This window comes from Cryptomeria japonica, chromosome 4, assembly GCF_030272615.1.
Source record: "Cryptomeria japonica chromosome 4, Sugi_1.0, whole genome shotgun sequence".
Taxonomy (NCBI): Eukaryota; Viridiplantae; Streptophyta; class Pinopsida; order Cupressales; family Cupressaceae; genus Cryptomeria; species Cryptomeria japonica.
Genome location: NC_081408.1, coordinates 647,301,992 through 647,323,365, shown reverse-complemented (window position 1 = coordinate 647,323,365; position 21,374 = coordinate 647,301,992). Strand labels below are relative to the sequence as shown.

Here is a 21,374-nt window from a genome sequence, read left to right as displayed (position 1 = left end):
CTTAAGTGGGTCCTACACTCGAGGCAACGCCAGTGTCGAGAACGAAGGAAAGTATGGAGAAGTTTATTTTTAGTTGACAGTGACTTACCCATGTGCAATAATCATCTTATTTTAGTATATTTTTTAAATTTAGTCATACTTTTAAGAAATTAGAAGAAAGTTTTTCCTTTTTTATAGCATAGTAACATTTGCAATGGCATGTGAAAAATCTTACTTTTCATTTGTCTTACTTCAAATTCATGTGTACATTTTTGTGAAATTGTATAAGTACAACCATACAGTCATCAAATTTAAGTCTTAATAGAAATAATAAATGTTCATGATACATATTTTTTTTATCTCATATTTAATTTGTAATGACTTTAAACTCTCTTTGATTTGTCAAGTCCTTTAAGATGTTCCTTAAGGTAGAACTTAAAAGGTAGAGAACACATGTATATGTATTCACACTAATATGCATACTAACTTTTTAAGTAGAGTGATACAATTGTCCATCAACAAAAATAAATATTGTTTCAAACACTATATCCGTAATACTAATAAAATGTCTTTGAAAGAATTCATTTAAATCTTATTCAAATATAATATTTCGTCTCTAAGTAAAATAAGTTTTTAATTTAAATACAATTAATTTTTAGTTAAATTTATAAATTAAAGTATGAAAATTATTTTAAACCTTGTCTTCTATTTTTTTCAATACACCCGATCTTTTAGCCTGGTTTAGATCCAAAGAGACCACTTACGGAGGATCTCTTCCCTCTTAGGCCACTTTTGGGTTGGGGGCACATCTTTCCCCATTAACACACTTCACTTGTCCAAACCTATGAGCTCAATGCCCAATGAAGGCCCACAACCTACAAGCACAACTATAGAGTGAAGGCACATATCTTCTGAGCACATTAGCCTAGTGAAGGTATAAGGTGTGTGAGCTTAGTGGCCTAGCGAGGGTTTGAACATTGGTGACCACCTCACCAAAGAAGTGACTTTACCATGACACTATGCCCTAATAAGTAACCCCATCCTCTGTTTTATTATTTATAAAAATATATTATTAATTTACTAATAAAATTACTTGATTCATATAAACTCACAAAACCTATAAGAACAATGAAATTTAGAAGAAGCTTCTCTCTACATAATCCATAATATAGACAACAAAATGACAAGATTCATTTACTTATCTTTAAATTTCTTTAGTAAACTTTTTCTGAAAATAACTTGTCACTTTGAAACAATAACAATGCCATCATTTCACATTTTATCCACAAACAATAAAATATTAAAAACTTCTCTTCTACAAGAATACATTGAACAAACACTAAAAATGACTTGAAAACATTCCCGATCTCAAAATTCTTTATAAAACTTTTCTTCAAAAGAAGTCTCTCACTGAAGACAATAACAACACTATCAATCAGAATAAATAGATTCATTAAAATGTCCCTTTGACTGGACATGAATATGTGTATTAATTTATTTTATAATTAATAGAAACTTCGACTTCGATAATTCCGATTAAAATTGGATCATGACTTCTTTGTTAGGATGAAGAAATCAAATTGAAAACAACAGATAAACATAATTAACAACACATAACATAAACAAAGAGACACACGGATTTTATCGTGGTTCAGCAATTGCCTACATCCACACTTGAAGCAGGGGAATCATTTATTAATCACCAATTTAATTTTACACACACAGCTGCAATCGGCTCCAACAATTAACCTTTAGAAATGAATTACAATCAGCTCTTAAAGAGCTTGCAAAGAGAATGTGAATAGCCAAGAGTTTTGGCAGCAAACAAGGAAGGAGTCCGTTGGACTTCAACTTCCAACAATCTCCCACTGAAGGCCAACGAACTGCTGCAACAAGTAGATTCCCCCACTCAGTTCTGCTATCAGTTATTGGAAAGGCCGAGAGAAGCTCGACAGAAATTGAACTTCTCCCACTTAACCACTTTAGTGAGCACATCAGCTGGATTCAGGTCGGTGTGAATCTTATCTACATGAAACTTGCCTTCTTCGACCATATGGCGAACATAATGACTACGAACATCAACATGTTTTGACCGTGGCTGGGATGTCTGATGTTTAGTCATAAAAATTGCACTGCTGTTATCACAAAACAAAGCAAAATCTGATTGCTTCAAACCCAACTCGTTGAACAAGAGTTGCAGCCATACCATCTCTTTTGCTCCCTTAGAAAGAGCTATGTATTCTAATTCCGTGGTTGATTGAGCAACTGTATGTTGCAATTTTGAAGCCCAACTAATCATTGCCCTAACAAATGTGAAAGCATAACCAGAAGTAGACTTTCTTTTGTCTAAGTCACTGGCAAAATCAGAATCGATAAACCCTTGCAAAACTGCCTTGTCCTTTCCAAACCATAAACAAAAATCAGAAGTACCTTTGAGATATCTCAAGATGTACTTAACTGCCTCCCAATGTGATTTGCCTAGATTAGCCATAAATCTGCTCACCAATCCCGCGACATGAGCAATATTTGGTCGAGTAGACACCATAGCATACATGAGGCTTCCAACTGCAGATTTGTATGGAATTTTATCCATAAACTCCTTATCTTCTTGTGTTTTAGGACACAATTGAGAAGACAACTGAAAAATGAGAGGCTAAGGGTACACAAACAGACTTAGCATCCGCCATACCAAATCTGTCCAAGACTTTTTTAATGTAGTCTTGCTGAGATAGTTCGAGTTCTCTCTTTTTTCTATCCCTAAAAATAATCATTCCTAGGATCTTCCTTGCTGCCCCTAAATCTTTCATGGCAAATTCCTTTGCTAAATGAGTCTTAAGTTCATTCACAATCCTCATGCTTGTGCCGACCACTAACATATCATCCACATAAAGGAGAAGAATGACAAATTCGCCATTAGGAAGCTTCTTGTAATAGATACAAGGATCAGACTCGCTACGAATAAACTTGTGATCAATCATGAATTTGTCAAATTTAAGATACCATTGCCGAGGGGCTTGCTTAAGCCCATACAAACTATGTTTCAATCTGCAATAAAGGTGTTCTTGCCCCTTTTAATGAACCCTTTCGGCTGATGCATAAATAATTCCTCATCAAGGTTGCCATGGAGAAAAGTCGTCTTCACATCTAGTTGTTCAAGTTCAAGATCCCAAGCTACAACTAATCCTAATACTGCTCGGATGGTAGTCATTTTAACTACTAGCGAGAAAATTTCTTTGAAGTCGAGGTCTTGCTGCTGAGCATATCCCTTTACAACCAGTCTTGCTCAAAATCTTTTGTGACCATTGGTTTCATCTTTTAGTTTATACACCCATTTATTTCTTAATGCCTTTCTGTCAGGCGGAAGTGGCACCAAATCCCATGTCTGATTTCTCACTAGTGCGTCCATTTCTTCGCACATTGCAGCATGCCAGTTATCACGGTCTGCATTTTTACAAGCCTCTTTGTATGTTGCAGGCTCTGTTTGATCAGAGATGAGCAAAGAAGGTTCAACCTCTTCACAAAACAATAAGTCATAAACATAAAATTTTGCAAGAGGTTGCCTTTGTCTGGTTGATTTTCTCAATTGACTCTCTGTTTCAATAGTAGAGTCATTCAATTTTTGTGATCCCTGTTCATGCAAGCTAACATCTCTCCCATTTTTAATTTGCTTGGTAGTTTTACTGATCTGTGGATTTTTGTCCTTGTTTAATGCAGGCTCGTCACGGGAGAAGGGACTCGCAGCAGTATTTTGCACTGCCTGCGTTCTGCGTGTGTGCAGGGAGCTGGGTGACACGACTGCATTGTCCACGACCTTGTCTTGTCGGGAGTGTAGCGAGTGGGGAGCCGTGGTGGCATCCTCCATGGTGGGACTGCAGAGGAGAAGTCTGCAGGGGCCCCGTGGAGTGATCTGCAGGTAGGGAGCGCTCAGGAGTGGGCCTGCAGAGAAGGAGAGGGAGCTGCTGGGGGGTCGCGGGGAGTCTGTAGGGAGTGCGGGTCACGCGAGGAGTGGGAGGAAGTTGCGGGGAGCTCACACAAGGAGTGAGGGGAGGCAGATGCTTGGGGAGGCTGTCGTGGAGGTGGGTGGGCAGAGTTTTTATCATGCCATGAGAAATGGGGGGGGGGGTTGTGAAGCTAAATGTGCAGGAGGTGGTGGAGAATATCCAACAAAGTGGTGTTGATGTGAGCCAAGGTTCTCACCACATGGATGTTCTTCCAAATGAGTGTTAGTTTGAAGAGGACGTGCTCTGTTCTGCAAACCCCCAAATTCTGAATTAAATGAAGACCAAACGTTATCAACACTTTCTTCATCATTCTCAGTCTAAGAATTGTATTCAACCGATGTAGATGTCATAGGAGCTCCCATTGAATGAGAGACCAGAGGCAGAGTGCTGGTAGTCGAATTTTGAAATAGAGACATAGGGACATAATCTGTCTCTGATTTACTTGCATCGTGTAGTGCGAGAAAGGAGGTTTCATGGAAAACTACATCCTTGCTACGAACAATCTTTTTGTGAACTGGATCCCACAATCTGAAACCAAACTGCTCTTCTCCATACCCCACAAAGATACATTTCAGCAACTTTGGACCCAATTTCGTTCGCTTTTCCTTAGGTATATGCGAGAAGGCTTCGCATCCAAACACATGAAGATGCAAATATGAAATCCTCTTCCCTTGCCATTCCTCTTCCGGAATACCAAAATCCAATTTACATGATGGACTTCGGTTAATTAAATATACTGCTGTGTTATACGCTTCTGCCCAAAATTCTTTGCCTAAACCTGCATTAGACAACATACATCGTGCCTTCTCAAGGATTGTTCTATTCATCCTCTCGGCCGCACCGTTTTCTTGAGAAGTGAAAGGAACAACCTTGATTCTTCTAATCCCATTATCAGCACAAAAATCATCAAATTCATGTGAACAAAATTCCCCACTGTTATCGGTTTGTAAGCATTTAATCCTATTCCCAATCTGATTTTCAACTAAAACTTTGAAAATTTTAAATTTTGAAAACACTTCAGATTTCCTAGAAAGCATATAAATCCATACTTTTCTTGTACAATCATCAAGAAATGTTACAAAATAGTTAGCTCCTCCAATGGAGGTTACCTCGGTCGGTCCAAAAACATCCGAGTATACAAGCTCCAGCGGTGTTGTCTTTGTGTCACACCCACCTTTCAGAAAACTGACTCTCTTTTGTTTACCATAAAGACAATGTTCACAAAAGGCTAAGTCCACAAGCTTGAGGCCCGGTAGCTGATTTCTTGTATGCATAACATGTAGACCTTTCTTGCTAATGTGCCCAAGTCTTTGATGCCAAAGATCCGCTTTGCTGTCCTCAATCACCATTGCAGCTCCCACTTCACCATGAGTCTTAAATATGTATAGGCTTCCCACTTTGTTACCATTTGGAATCAACATGGTACCATGTGTTACTTTCCATGTATTAGGGAGAAAATTAACATTAAGACCTTGACCAAAGAGCTGTCCAACGGATATCAAATTCCGGTTCAATTTTGGGACATGGCGAACATCTTTGAGCAGCCATGTTTTACCACCTTCTAATGGCAGCGATACATCCCCTTTGCTTGTAATTTCACAAGCTTTGTTATCTCCTAAAAAAACATTGCCAAATTGATCTTCATGGTAGTTAATGAATGCTTCAAGACATGAGGTAGCATGATAGGAGGCACCGGAATCAAGCACCCATGAATCCAGAGTAGTGTCGGTTGTTGAAAGGATTAAAATACTATCATCTTTATCATAAACTGTATTTGCTTCGCTGTCCCGCACTCTCTCTTGTGCTCTTTTGAAATTTCTGTAATCCTTTTTCACATGACCAGCTTTGCCACAAAACCAACATTCACCATTTTTGTTTCTAGACTTCGATCTCTTTGCTGATTTCGAATGTCTATGGTAATTATTTTTGCCTCTATTATGACTTCTACCTCTATTATCGGTGCTGACCACCGTTAAGGCTTCACCGGATGAAGGTTCATCATTCTTTCTTCTCAAATCCTCGCTGAGAAGAGTAGCTGCTACATCATTAAAAACTAACTTATTTTTACCAGATATAGATGTGCTAACTGCTGTTACAACACCATCCCAGCTGCTTGGTAAAGAACATAACAGCAAAACAACCTTGTTTTCATCATCTTGTGTCATCCCTACCGAAGTCGCTTGACTAATCAATGTATTGAATTCATTGATGTGGTTTGCCATAGCACAACCTTCCTTCATTTTCAGTTTGTACAAGCGCTTCATAAAAAAAACTTTATTTGCAGTCGAAGCCATTTCATACATGGCTGAGAGTCTATCCCATACTTCTTTTGTTGTTGCATCACCTGTGACATTGAAGATAATATTATTGGACAACGAGAGAAAAATTGTCACTCTCGCCTTCTTGTCCAATTTTTCCCAATCTTCATCAGCCATCCCAGCTGGTTTCTTTGCTTTCCCTTCAAGCATGAGTGAAAGGTCTTGCTTTATCAGCAAAGACTCCATTTGCACTTTCCATAATCCGAAGCTCTGATTGGAGAACTTCTTTATCTTCGATTCTTCCATGATTCTGGAAATTCAAACACCAAAATCTAAACAACGATCTAACCTCGCTCTGATATCAATTGTTAGGATGAATAAATCGAATTGAAAACAACAGATAAACAAAATTAACAACACACAACACAAACAAAGAGACACACAGATTTTATCGTGGTTCAACAATTGCCTACATCCACACTTGAAGCAAGGGATTCATTTATTAATCACCAATTTGGTTTTACACACACAGCTGCAATCAGCTCCAACAATTAACCTTCAGAAATGAATTACAATCGGCTCTTAAAGAGCTCGCAAAGAGAATATGAATAGCCAAAAGTTTTAGCGACAAACAAGAAAAAAATACGTTGGACTTCAACTTCCAACATTCTTCTTCCTCCTTATTCTTCTATAAGCCGATCTCGTGTAGGGTTTTTCTAATATTTAAAACCAGAACAGTTCTGAGGTAGCTTGTCCAGCAATTTAACTTTCTAGAATCAGTTACGATTTCGTTTACGTCAGTATATGGATCGGTAGCAGATTCAGTTCATCCTCTATTATAAATCTTGTCCAGGGGGAAGGGTGCATACCAGACCACACTTTTTATTGATTACATCTACGAATTTTATTTGATGGGCAGCTGTTTTTCTTGCCAAGTAACTCACCCGACCGCCAAGCTGATATTTGATGATGGCGGGCTAAAGGAATTTTTGGAGTCTGTAAAAGTAGCAGAAATTTTGAGAGAAAGACCAGATTTTTTGGTATCCCATTCGGATTCCATGGATTTTGATCAGTATTTGATCCCCCTTTGTGCAGAGCATCAATTGCAAGTGGGTCACCTCTATTTTCTTCCGCCTCGGGAAAAAATGCAAAATCCCCTGCCTTCCTCAGAAATGGCTGCCATGGCCGTAAAAGCAGCTTCTGCACTGCAATGAAAGCAGATCAAGAACAACCGCAGAAAGTGCCGGCGTTGTAAAATAAAGCCCAAGGTGGAGTATAACATGGAAGGGTTCAATCATTTGAAGGAATCCCCATCATTCAGAGGAACCACAGTTGGGGATTTCAGGGACTTGTGGAAAATGAAGCTCAGCCCAGTTCCCGAAGCCTTTGATTTCTGAGACTACTCCAAATCGGCAAATTATTAAGCGCCTTCGCATGCTTTATGAGGGAGAATTGCCCAGGAGAACCCGTTTGCGGCCATTAAAACGCGGAGGAGCCATTCTCTGCCATAATCAGTATTTCTGAGCAGATATATCCTGTTTTGAGGTTGCAAGAATTCCCAATTATTAGTGAGATTAGACTGCGGATAAGTCTAGTATTTTGGGAATCCCCAGTTGAACGATCGATGGTGTTTGTACAAGTCTCGTTGCGGGATCTAGAATTACAAATAGCCAGTACTCTTTTGGACAAAATTGAACTTAAGTTTCTTTAGTTTTACACAGATGATATACTCTGTTTTAGACAATTGTAAAGTCTTTTTAAATTAGAATTATAATGTTGTTTCTCAACTTCGCCATGAATTAGGGTTTGTCAACATTAGACGTATCTAATTTTTATAATTTAATTTTTAAATTTAATTATGTAATCAATTTTTTCACCAATACTTCAAATCATGCTCCATCTACATAATTTAACATTGCTTGATTTATTTGCATAGTTGTGAGCATTACTTCTGAGAGAAAGCAGTGCTAATAATGTGTAGGGCAATGCTTTATCACAAATGTTACCATGAGAACTCACAAGGTTTTTGTTGGAAGGGGTGAGACCTCTGTTAAAGGCCCATCATTAATATTTTAAAAGAGTTTTTTTTTCGCTTTCAACGAATACATATCATATAATAATAAAAAACATGTATATGTGATGGTACTATTTAGATACGATTGGTGTTAAAGTTGTCTATTGGAAAAGAATATAATTGGTGATTTCATCGTAAGACTTCAAATCATTTTTTTGAAGTATGAAAAGTAATTTATGAAATATGAATATATTATATGTTTTGTTAAAGCAATTTTGATAATGTTTGTAAATGGATTGAATACTTTATGTTCAATGATCATTTTGTTAGTATGCTTAAGTTGGATTAAATATAAAACTTATCTAAGATTTCTTTTTTAATTTTTATTTTGTAGAAACTAATCATGTTTCCCTCAGATAAGAGACTTCACCACTTGTTTGCCTTCTTAGATAAGAAACTTTATATTCATCAACTAATATGATCTTAAGGTGTCTCTATCTCAAATCTCATAGATTTCCTTTGTGTTGACTCTTGCTCAAATACATATGAATAATATTGATGAGATGAGATTTTTCTTAAATTATTGAACACAACTGAAAGGAAAACTATATAAAGAAAACATAAAAAACCATATCACATCATAAACCAGCTAAAACAATCCAACAATATCTACAAAATTAATACAACCAATTATATGCGTAGATGTTGAAAGTCAAATAACAAACGTTATTTACTTTGGAGGTGCGGGGAATCGAACCCCGTGCCTCTCGCATGCGAAGCGAGCGCTCTACCATATGAGCTACACCCCCAGATGACGTTATAACTTTTTTTTTCATAAATCGAAGAATAGAAATTTAAGATTCAAATGGATAAAAGGAGGATGTAAATATTCGACAGAGCTTTTAACTGGGGGTGTAGCTCATATGGTAGAGCGCTCGCTTCGCATGCGAGAGGCACGGGGTTCGATTCCCCGCACCTCCATTGTTGAAAAAAAGTAGTTTATTCAGGTTTTATGACACTTACAACATCTATCGCATATGTATATGTTTTGCTTCATTTGATTGTCTAGGTATTGCTGGTTTATTTTTTTATGGCCCGCGTAAATTTTGCTTTCGGAAAGATCATTTACAGGATTCTACATTGGAAACAATTAAACACTGAAATCTGAAGTTTTCAACAGTTTGCATCTGAAGCACTGCACTGTTATTTGTAATCGCTGGGGGCGGAGAGTGTTCTATTTAGCTGATGAATGTAGATAAACGATCAAACAATTAAATGATAATTTCATATTTTATATCTTCTCTACTAACATAAATTTATAATCGAATCACAAAATGAACTAAACTAGCATAACATTTTTATTAACTGATTCATGCCCTCTGAGAAGTCTTGATACTTCTTGGTTATGAACGTCACCTAAATATAATGATTATTCAAACAGATCTGTTTTTGTTTCAATTCTAATATTAATATCATAATTATAATTAAAAACAATCTAATTTATAAATTCATATAGACAAAAATAATAGATTATTTATTGATGATAAGAGTTTTCTACAGTCCATGAATTCTGATTAAAAACTTTTAAATAAAACTGTGTATAAATTTTTTGTTCAATATTTCAAATCACTCTCAATAATTCATCATTAATTAAAAACAAGAATAATTGAATTGCTAAATATGATTGCAACCATGAAAAAATAAAATCACACAGATTATCCTCATTGGGCTTATTTATTGTCCTACATTGAAACGTTTGATAGTGAAATCAACAAGCCAAGCCCTCTGGTATAGTGGGCAGCCTCGATTGCCACGCCTTTCGGCTCATAGGCGTTAGGTACTGCAGATATACTTCTGTGCTTACTTTTTCTGAATAGCCTCTACCGAAATTTAATTCTTCTAATTCTCCTCTCAATTGTACTTTATTTCTGCTGGGAAACGCCATGATTTTACAATTACACTTCTTTCCGTAATCAGTTTGTCTCTTTGCGGCACAGGCTTGTATGGCCAAGGCAGCCATGTCAGAAGCCGGCAAACGGGATTCAAGCTTATTTACAGGGAGTTCAAAATAAAGGTTGCCCGGTTTCAGTTGATATTGTTGAGGAAGAGGAGACAAATATTGATCGACCTCCATGGAATCATAACGGCAGATAAAGAAGCCATGCCTTGCTCCCATGATTTCTGCAACTCTCAGAGGCTCCACAAATTCCATCAGATCTCCATCCTCCATTATTAACTTCCCGGTGGTATTATATACCTGAGAAGATGAGCAGCTACCCATCTAAGCACAAATTTCAGATTGCAGATTTTCATGCCCGTGGGCTCGTTTTCCATTGAAATTAAGTTATATCAACGTACAAATCAGCAAAAATTCCAAGGATTTTGGACTGCAATCCTTTGAGCTTGGAATACATGGACACTATCTTCTTCGAAAGAAGTGACAAAAAAATTGAGCCTTTTTAGGCAATTGTATAGAGTGCATCGCCATCTTGTGTATTATTATCATAATCAGGACGATACGTTTACATTGGAGGCCACTTTTCCACCTGTTAATTCTGCAAATTTATCCTGCCTGTCCACATTGTATGAGGTGGAGACATCAAGATTCTGCGAGGCTTCAAAGAAAACATTTGGGGAGGTTCTAGTATAGACGGCTTTAATCTCATACACCGGTTTAGTATGGATGGCTTTAATCACACACACCAAGCTTTGACTTTTAGGCTTAAAAGTGTTAAACATTTAAGAGTTGACTGACATTCTCTGCGCTTAATATGTTGCTTAGTGTGTGTGGTTTAAGGCTGTCAAAACCTACGTAAAAGAGGGATCAATAGTTGTGTAGGGTTCGATTCTTAATCTATTATACTTTTTGTCTTAAGCTCTTCAACATACTTTGCCTCATATTATATATACTTAAATAAAACCACATCCATTGTTTATTTGTACATTAAAGTATTATGCTAGTTGTATTGAAGCATACATATTTCCTTCGAATTGTTTAATTAAACTAGTTGAATAGTATAAACATTATTTATTTACAATGAACTTGAACTATGACCATCCAATTAGTCTATTTATCAATAGCACACCATTAAAACTTATAAACAAACATAAATATTTACGAATTCAATTCATATGAAGAACCCCTATATCACAATTTAAATATTTCCAAACCTAAAAATAACTTAAACAAATGTAGAAGCACAAGCTTAATGATAAACATTTACAAATAGAACTTATTATTTCAACAAATATTGGTTTGATGTTATCTATTTATTGTGTGGTAATTTTTAGAAAATATATGCATCATTATTGAAAGTTACACCAATTATCTATCTTGGTTTATTTTTTTTTACACTAGCAAATTAAAGAATAAAAGTGGAGTAGATAATTTTTTTCCAATAAAAAAGTGGTAATACCAACCATTTAAAAAGAACATGCATGTAAGGTGTCATATGCAACCCATGATGATACACTTATCATGCACACTAATGTGACAACATGAGGACACACACAAGACTTAACTCAATCATGGGATAAGACATCGAGGTGGAATGGAAAATAAGGCATGCAATATATATCATTAAAAAAATCCCTAGAATACCCTTCTACCATCTCTAACAAGCCACTCTCTAATTCCACTAGATTGTGATAGATAAAAAAGATAAAAATACTATTTATTTTAATCATTTTTTAGAGGTCACCCCTTTTCTTTAACCCTTGGTACCCTAAAAGGATACTAGAATTTGACCATTTTTGATACCAAGTGGAGTATTAGATTTGGTAATAACATTGGACTCTTGGGATTACCCCGTAGATTTTATTATCTTGAAGTTGAACACCTAGTACCTATAATGTGTTGGAATCACCGTTGTCGTTATGCCAAAAGCTTGAGCTGTCAGTGAATGAGAGAGCGACTAGAGTTAAGGATCCATGAGAGGCAGGAGAAAGCCATGTCACGAATCCCATGCACTGCAGTGCTTGGGCAACAATGGGACCAAGGGCACACACCTTGCAACAATCCCCCCTAGCGCAAGCGAGGAGGTTCAAACACATGACTTGGATCTCTGATACCATTTGTTAGAATCATCGTTGCCATTAGACCAAAAGCTTGAGATGTCAGTGAATGGGAGAGCGGTCAAAGTTAAGGATCCATGGGAGGTGGGAGAAATACATGTCATGAACCCCATGCGCTGTGCTACTCGGGCAACATCAGGACCAAGGGAACACACCTTGCAACATAATACCATCGGTCATCATCCATGTGTCATACTTCTTCACTTTTTCTACCACGTCAACTCTTCAACTCTTGTTGCATTTGTACTTTTCAAATTTTGACACCACATCATCTACTTCTCATCATTAAAAAATCACCATCACTTTCTCTGCTAGCTCATCATATGACCTTAGTGTGATTTTAAATGATGTATGTACATGCATCTTGCAAGCATCTTGTCCTTTCCAAGTGCACTGTTGCAGGTAATTTCATTCCTATCTTATATATACATCATTGTTAAATTTAGTAATTTTTATATTTTTGCACATACTTCACAATTATACACATAAATTGTATTGTTTTATGATTCATTACAATATATTTTACATGATCCTTCTAAATTACTCCCCTAGATCTACCCTTTCATTTCGCATGTGTGGACACTTATCTTACCCTAAGTTGGGGGAGGGAAGTCTTGTCACAACCTTTTTATGTTAATCATTATTTTACATACTGATATTTAAAAAAAATAATTTGTGAAATGTAGAAAGATATTCATATCTACTTGCATAATTATCCCTTACCCCTCATTAATAAATTGAAGTTTTCTTTTTGAATTATGTCTTTTTTTATATATTGCATATAAGGAGTTAACTGATACAAAAAACCGTCATTACTCATATCTTACTGATTACAACTGTGTGTACATATGGATCACTGATCCAAAAAACTATAGAAGTCTATAAACAAAACTATACAAGACTATGCATATATCTGTAGTATGTAATATCCAGATCACATGGGTGAGCTACTGGAATGGAGAAGCCAGATCACATCCGCTTGTGGTCCCGAAAGGCCTCCATCTAGGCCGTCCACCTCAGAGGGCCGTCCATCCACACGACCTGCTTACCCTCAAGTAATTGACTGAGCATTTGAATGTGTTCCTTCACTGGGTCTTTGGTTCTCCCAATCTCTAACCCAAGGCTCTCCAATGCTAAATCAACAGACTGGTGTTCCCCTGTGCTTGCCTCCACTTGTACCCATTCTCTAACTCATGTACAAACATATTGGCTTGTCCGTCTTTATGAAATCTAAGGAATTTGTTCTTCTCAATGTTCATTGTGACAGATACCTGCAAAAAATACGATGAAGAGTGAGTCCATGAAATGACTTAGTAAGGGCCCTAGCTTTACCTTGGAACTTATCTTCATTTCTAATTTGCCATATATACCACAAAATTTCAATGGATAGAATATGCCAAAATAGGTTAGTATCCTTTTTCAAGCCCTTAATATACCCAGAAAGAATATTTAGAACAAGAATCTGATTAGGAATAGAGATACCAAACAACAACCAAATTTCTCTAGCAATATTAGACTCAAAGAAAATGTGCCTAACAGACTCAAGTACTCTACACACATTACAGATATCACTATTATTATGATCTTTTCTGAATGGCAACCTGTTAATAATCATCAACCATTTAAAACATATTTTCTTGGGTGTAATAGGGCTGCTCCATAGTCATGAGAAAATATTTTGCCATTGTTTCACAGAGAGGTCTACATACCACAAAGTGTTAGCATACATTATAATAAATTCATCATATGAGAGGGTATTATAAACATTAATAGCTTTGATATTGGACACAAAAATATTATTATTCCACATAAGATCAGTACATCTTTCATTAATTATCTTGCCGTTTTTAGGCAAATGCAGATCTGTACAGACATGTTTCACCATATTGTAGGTTCTCTTATGGGAATTTTGTAGATCATATCTAACTCTAAGGGTATCCCAACTAATAAGCCTATTATTCTCAATAATGTCTTTAAAGCAATGAATGACTTTAATGGCCCAAAACTTAGCAAAGCACCCTTGAGTAAGCGCGAGAGGTTTAGAAGAATGGAGAAGGTTCCACCAGATAGACCTTTCCCCATGGATGTGGTCATTTTTGCTGGCCCTACTATTTGTGATGTAAGGTCTAATACTTGTAACGTCATAAATTGTACACACTTGCTAAAGCAGTACAATTTCACACCTAGTTTAGCACCTGCCTTGGCGCAGTTGCATTTTGCATTGCATTTCCCCTTTAGCACTTAATTAATCAAATTAATTAGGTCTAAAGGTTCTATTTCATCATCTTCCACATCATAAAGTCGGTCCCTTTCATTAAAGCTTGCCCCTTTCATTTTATTCCTCCAATACATCACTTAATCAAAAACCCTAATTAGGCCCTATTCTGAGCTTGGGGGCTTGATTTCGGGGGTCAAAACATCTCGAAATCACCTGTAACTTCGAGATTCGCGATTCGCTCTAAAATCATCATATTCGACGGCCCTGAAAATTTGGTGAAAAGTTGTCGGGACCGTGGCGCCCGGAGTGCACACGGTCCCAGACATTTTTCTCGAAATTTTAGGAGCGCGATCCAATCATAAAATAAAGCTTAACCCCAAGAAATTGGCGGGATATTCAATCTCTAGGTCGGCCAAAAGTTGGAATTAAGACCTAGGGTTTCATACATAAGAGCTCTCTTTCTTCATTTGAAAGGATCCGAATTTTGTTTTCAGGAACCTCATATGCAGCGAAAGAGCAGATCTTTGAAGACTTTGACAACATTCAACATCCATCTATCAAGCATTTATCAATTCCATTTATCCACTTAGGGCTTTGAAGGCATTGAAGAGCAATAAGGGATCACCGACTGAAGATTGGCTTGTACCCCTCTCTTGGAGTTGGGTATGATTTCATGTTGTTTTCATGTCTTTGCATAAGCCTCATTATATCACTTGCATTCATGCTTTAGATCACTTTGTATCTTGATTTGGAGCATTTACATTGTCATTTACAAGCAATTAGGGTTTACTTTCTAGGTTGCTCTAGTTTGCTTACTTGCATTTTAGATCTTGCACACACACAAGGTCTGCACACACATTACTTTTACAATACAACTTGGCTATTCGTGGAGGTGGAAATCACCAAAGCGGGGTTTTGACTAAGGCAAAACCCTATATAGCCGCCCAAAACACCTTTTCAGATATAAGTGCAGATTTCGGGATTTAGACGACGCCGCAAGTTGCAGATCCGGAAGAAGCAGACGGAGACCGAACAACATACCAAGTTTCAGAGCCGAAGACCAGGACAGGGGCGTGGGACGCCCTGGTCCTGCCAGGATAGGGGCGCTAGGTGCCCTGGTCCCTAGGACAGGGGCGCTGGGCGCCCTGGTCCCCTTGTCAGACAGCAAGTTTTGGCAGTTCAGACAGTTTTCCAGGTTGCAAAACAGCAGTTTCAGGTGCAGTTTCAGGGGCAGAATTAGGACAGTGGCGCCCGCGCCCTCGTCCCGAACATTTCCACTCAGATTTTGACTCTGGGTACGCATTTGCATTCTTGTCTTATCTTTGTATTTACAACTTTCCATAGTTTAAGTTCAATTCTGCAATCTTGTTATTAGTTCATACTTGCACTTTGGGGTTAGGGATTGAACTTGCATCATTTTATCTTTCAATTACAACAAAGGAATAGAAACCCTAATAGGTAGCCCGTGGCTCTCTCTTTTACAAAAAAGAAGTAGCCAATTGTGTGATACCTCTAGGCTCTTTCGTATTGCGCAATGTGTGTCAAAAAGTAGGATTAGGGCATGTTAACCTAGTCTCGCTTTTTTTCCCCTACACATTTTGGTGAACCCGACGTGAATCTTATTATTGCTTTCTCTTGCATTGCATTTGTTAGATGTAGATCTAGATTTAGTGTGGTTCATTTAAGTTTCATTTTCAAAAAAAAAAAAAGAAAAAAAAAAAAGGAGTGTGTTTCTTTGTTTCTTTGCATTGTGTGTCTAAGTTTTATGCAACTTTTATTTCAAAATGTCAGATTTCTATTTGCAAGGTGTTCATGTTTATGATGATGTGTGCAATTATGTTGATTATGAGTATAGCCAAGATGAATTAGATGAAGCTTTAGATGAGTTTTTGAATCCTAAAAATGCCAAACCTTCATTTTACCAAAAACTCATAAACCTTGTTACTATGCCATTTCGTTGTGATGAGAAAGATAAGTTGAATGATTCCTCTCAAGGGTACATTCCTATCAACTCTTCCACTAAATCTAGTAACATGGTTGTTTTCAATAATCCCCTCTATGAGGAAATGTCTCCTTTTGAGTCAAAAGATAAACCTTTTAATAGATATGATCATGCTTTGTTGGATAATGCTCTTGATGACTTTGTGGCTTTATCAAAATCTCTAAACAAGAACAAAACTTCTAAATTAGTTAACATGATAAACCTGAATGAGCATAATAAGCCTCTCTTTGAAGTCCAAGGTGCTTGTCCTTCTCCCACCTTTCAAGTTCCTAAATCACCTCTCCTTACTATCCAAGGGGGGTATGATTCCTTTCTTACTCCAAATAAACCTATCATCACTGTGCAAGGAAGAAAACCTATAAGTCCTTATAGTTATGCCAAGCGATTAACTAGAGAGAGTTATCATGCGGTTGCCCATACTTATCATACTAGAAATAATAGGCAGCCTAATCCTCCTCCTGTGACTCCGGTTTCTCTTCCTAATCCTCAACCAACTCTTCTGCAAGCTCCGCGTATTTCACAAGTTCTTGGCAAGGAATATGATCTCATAGAACAACTTAAAGCCACCCCTGCTAAGATATCCCTTTGGGATTTGATTCAAACTTCTTCTGCTCATCACGAAATGCTACAAGATGCTTTGAAAGATTTGAATGTTCCTCCACCGAATACATCTAGTAATATAGTGTCTTTGGTTAACTCTGTGATGAATCCTAAAGCTCATATTGTGTTTACTCAAGATGAGTTGCCTACTAGTGAAATTCAACATCAATATGATCCCTTGATGATTGTGGTTATCATAAATGACACTGCTATAAGACGAACACTAGTAGATAATGGCTCTGGTCTTAATGTGTGTAGCATTAATCTCTTGCATAAGATGAATGTGGATACATCCCTAATTGAGCCTGACTCTTGTCCTATTCGAGGCTTTGACAATGTGGCTAAGACTTCATTAGGTATTATCACCTTACCCCTCACAGTGGGGCCTATTACTTTGCCTACTCCTATCCATGTTATGTCGGGAAATCTAACATACAACTTGCTATTAGGGAGACCTTGGATTCATAGTATGCAAGCTGTCCCCTCTACATTGCATAGACAAGTTAAATTTATTTATAACAATAAGACATATACCTTGATAGGTGATACTAATTTCCAAGCTTTTTTACAAACATCTACTTCCAAAGGGGGTTCTTCTAAGCCTTCCTCGTCTAGTGATGACTCTTTAAACAAGACACCTATCGATGAATCCTCGCTCTCTGATGATCAAAATTCTTTGGATGAGTCTGGAACTCCTGAAGAGGATTCTTCTCGACTTGAATCTACACATAAGAAGGATTTTGATCCTGAGAAGGTTCTCGCAGAAGATGATTGGGGATCTCTTGATTTTAATCCCACCTTTGTAGGTGAATATAAGGTTCCTTCTAGAGAGCTTAAAGTTGAAAAGAAGGAAGAAGCTAAAAATCAATCAACATTACCTGAGCCTATGAGCAATAATTTCGTGGCTGCTTCTCAAACTTCTTCTCCTCGCACTTCTAATTCTGAAGGGTTTGATTCTTTGTCTTATGAAAAACCACCTTCTCTTTCTGAAATGGTTGATCGTTATGGTCGTGGTTTTCGTATTCTAGCTAAGCATGGGTATAATGGAAATGGCTGTGGCGCTCACGAACAAGGAATAAAGGTTCCTCTAGAGAATAATCTTTATGATTATGCCTTTGGACTTGGTTATAACCCTTGCAAGCGCACTAAAGCTTCTAAGAGACCATGCATTAGTGTTAATGTTATTTCTACATCTCTACCAATGAGACACCCTGAGTATATTGACCCTTCGTGTGCCTGTGCTTTGGATGTTTTTCCTACCGATGATGCTTTAGCTGAGTTTTTAGGAGCATATGATACTCTTCCTCATTATCATCACAATAGGGGATTCCCTTGTTTGAACACTGAAGCCTATTTTGGAAAAGAGACTGATAACGATGAGATTGTGAAAGAATTCCCTCAGTTAAAGGATACTCCTCAACAAAGTAATCTTCTTACAAGTGACACCATTGATGTTAAGATGGATCCTTGCAATGAAGAAAAAGCTATTAGAATTGGAAAATGTTTGGATGAAGAAGAACAAAAACAATATGAAGATTTATTGCATGAATTCCCTGAGATCTTTGCTTGGACATATTCCGACATGCCTGGTATAGATCCTAAGATTGTTACTCATAATATTGTCTTAGTTCCCGATGCTAAGCCTGTGAAACAAAAGATTCAAAAAATGAATCCTAGGGTAGCTTTGCTTGTTAAGGCTGAGATTGAAAAATTATTGGAGGCTGGATTTATCCGCCCTATTGATTATTCCCCATGGATCTCAAATATTGTCACTGTGGCTAAATCAGATAATAAAATAAGGATGTGTACTGACTTTCGAGATTTAAATAAAGCTTCTTTGAAAGATGATTTTCCTCTCCCAAACATTGACATGATAGTTGATTCTACAGCAGGACATGCTTTGTTATCCTTCATGGATGGTTTTTCAGGATACAATCAAATTTTCATTAATCCTCAAGATCAATTCAAAACTGCTTTCACCACTCCTTGGGGTACGTTTTGTTGGGTAATGATGCCTTTCGGACTTAAAAATGCCGACGCAACTTATCAACGAGCGATGACCCTTATCTTTCATGATTACATGCATAAGATTTTAGAAGATTATGTTGATGATATTTTAGCCAAATCCATTCTCCGTATAGATCATATTAAGATTCTTCGTCAAATCTTTGAAAGGATTCGTAAATATCACATGCGCTTAAATCCCCGAAAATGTGTCTTCGGTGTGGATAGTGGAAAACTATTAGGATTCATAGTATTGCATCGTGGGATTGAGGTGGACACTAAGAAAATAGATGCTATTGTCAACATGCCACCTCCTAGAAATGTATCTCAACTCAAAAGCCTACAAGGAAAGATTCAGGCTATTCGTAGGTTCGTATCTCAACTTGCGGATCGTACTTTTCCTTTTACTCAAATTCTTAAAAAGAATATCACTTTTCAATGGAACGAAGATTGTCAGCAAGCATTTGAAGATTTAAAAGTGTATTTGGCTAATCCTCCAATCCTTCAACCCGCCGAATCTTCTAAGCCCTTTCTTCTTTATATAGCTGCTTCCTCTCATGCTCTCGCAACATTACTGGCACAACATGATAAAGATGGTAAGGAGTGTCTGGTTTATTATATAAGTCGTACCTTACTCGATTATGAGACTCGATATTCTACGATAGAAAGACAATTCTTGGCCTTGGTGTTTGCGACTCAGAAATTGAGACATTATCTTTTAAATTTAGAAGTCCACGTCATGGTAAAGTTTGATCCTTTGAAGCATCTTTTCTCTAAAACTGATTTATCAGGGCGCCTAGCTAAGTGGGTTATGATGTTAACTAAATTTGACCTGAAATTTGTTTCACAAAGAGCAATTAAAGGGCAAGCATTGACCGATCACTTAGTTGAGGCCCCATCACCTTTCTCCTTCCCTAACCCTGAGTCTTTTCCTGACGACTTCATTCTTTGTACAGAGAAAGATGAAACTTGGGAGTTATACTTTGATGGCTCTAAGTGTCGTACGGGATCGGGGGCAGGTGTTGTTCTTGATTTCTCCTACAAAGAAGTCCATTCCCTTATCCTACCGTCTCAATTTCCTATGTACCAATAACATTGCTGAGTATGAGGCTCTTATAGCAGGAATAAAGGCAACCTTGGCTCTGAATATAAAACACATACATATCTTTGGAGATTCTCAACTGATTATAAGACAAGTAACAGGACTGTATCAAGCAAAACAAGACAAATTATCACAATATAAAGACCTTGCTATCTCTTTGTTACAAAAATTTGATTCTTACACCATGGAACCTATTCCTCGAAAAGATAATCGACATGCGGACGCAATGACATGTGTGGCTTCTCTTGTATCTTTAGAGGACCCCATGGTTGATCTTAAATTTGTTATCCACAACCTTATTTCACCAGCTATTGTAGATGATTCTAGCTTGGTGACATGTTGCGACTTTATAGACTCAGATGAATGGTACTCGCATATCATAAGATACTTGACCGATGGTACCTTTCCTGATTCCTCCAATAGGAACACCATGGCTAGAGTTCACAAGTTGTCTGCTAGATATATCATTCTTTCTAATGTTCTTTACCGAAGGGGTTATAACGGTCTTCTCCTTCGCTATCTTAACAAATCAAAAATCCCTATTACTCTTGAAGAGGCGCATTCAGGTGCCTGTGGGGGGAATTTTGGAGGCAAATCCTTGGTTCAAAGGTTGCTTCGTATGGGATATTATTGGCAAACTTTGCAGCAGGATTCTTTTGCATTTGTTAAAAAATGTCATCAATGTCAACAACACAATAATTTGATTCATGCTCCCGCCTAAGAACTCCGTTCTCAGGTAGCCTCTTGGCCTTTCTCTGCATGGGGGTTGGATCTCATCAGTAAAATCTCTCCTCCTTCATCTCAAGGACATACTTTCATTATAACCGCAACAGATTACTTTACAAAGTGGGTAGAAGCCGTTCCTCTTCGCTCTACTACTGCTGAAGTGATTTGTCGATTTCTTCTAGAAAACATTATTTCTCGATTCGGGATACCTTCCACTATAATCTCAGATAATGGGACATCATTTAAAAACAAAGATGTGAAGAAATTCCTTGAGAAATATCATATCAAACATCGATTTTCTACACCATACTATCCTCAATCAAATGGTCAAGCCGAATCATCCAATAAAATAATTGAACAAATTCTTCGCAAAACCATGAATAAGCATGGTAAGGA

General features: G+C 37.3%; 1 protein-coding gene and 2 non-coding genes across 3 annotated transcripts; 1 reads left to right on the top strand and 2 right to left on the bottom strand.

Moving 5' to 3' along the window:
* Positions 1–8,988: 8,988 nt before the first annotated feature.
* TRNAA-CGC (transfer RNA alanine (anticodon CGC)) lies at positions 8,989–9,061 on the bottom strand. Its single transcript has one exon. It is a non-coding gene; the product is annotated as a tRNA-Ala (tRNA).
* Positions 9,062–9,160: 99 nt separating this feature from the next.
* Positions 9,161–9,233, top strand: TRNAA-CGC (transfer RNA alanine (anticodon CGC)). The gene has a single exon. It is a non-coding gene; the product is annotated as a tRNA-Ala (tRNA).
* Positions 9,234–10,020: 787 nt separating this feature from the next.
* On the bottom strand, positions 10,021–10,482 carry LOC131047725 (uncharacterized). Its single transcript, XM_057981524.2, has one exon. The coding sequence runs from the start codon at positions 10,480–10,482 to the stop codon at positions 10,021–10,023; it is 462 nt and encodes a 153-aa protein (XP_057837507.2).
* Between the last annotated feature and the right edge of the window lie 10,892 nt (positions 10,483–21,374).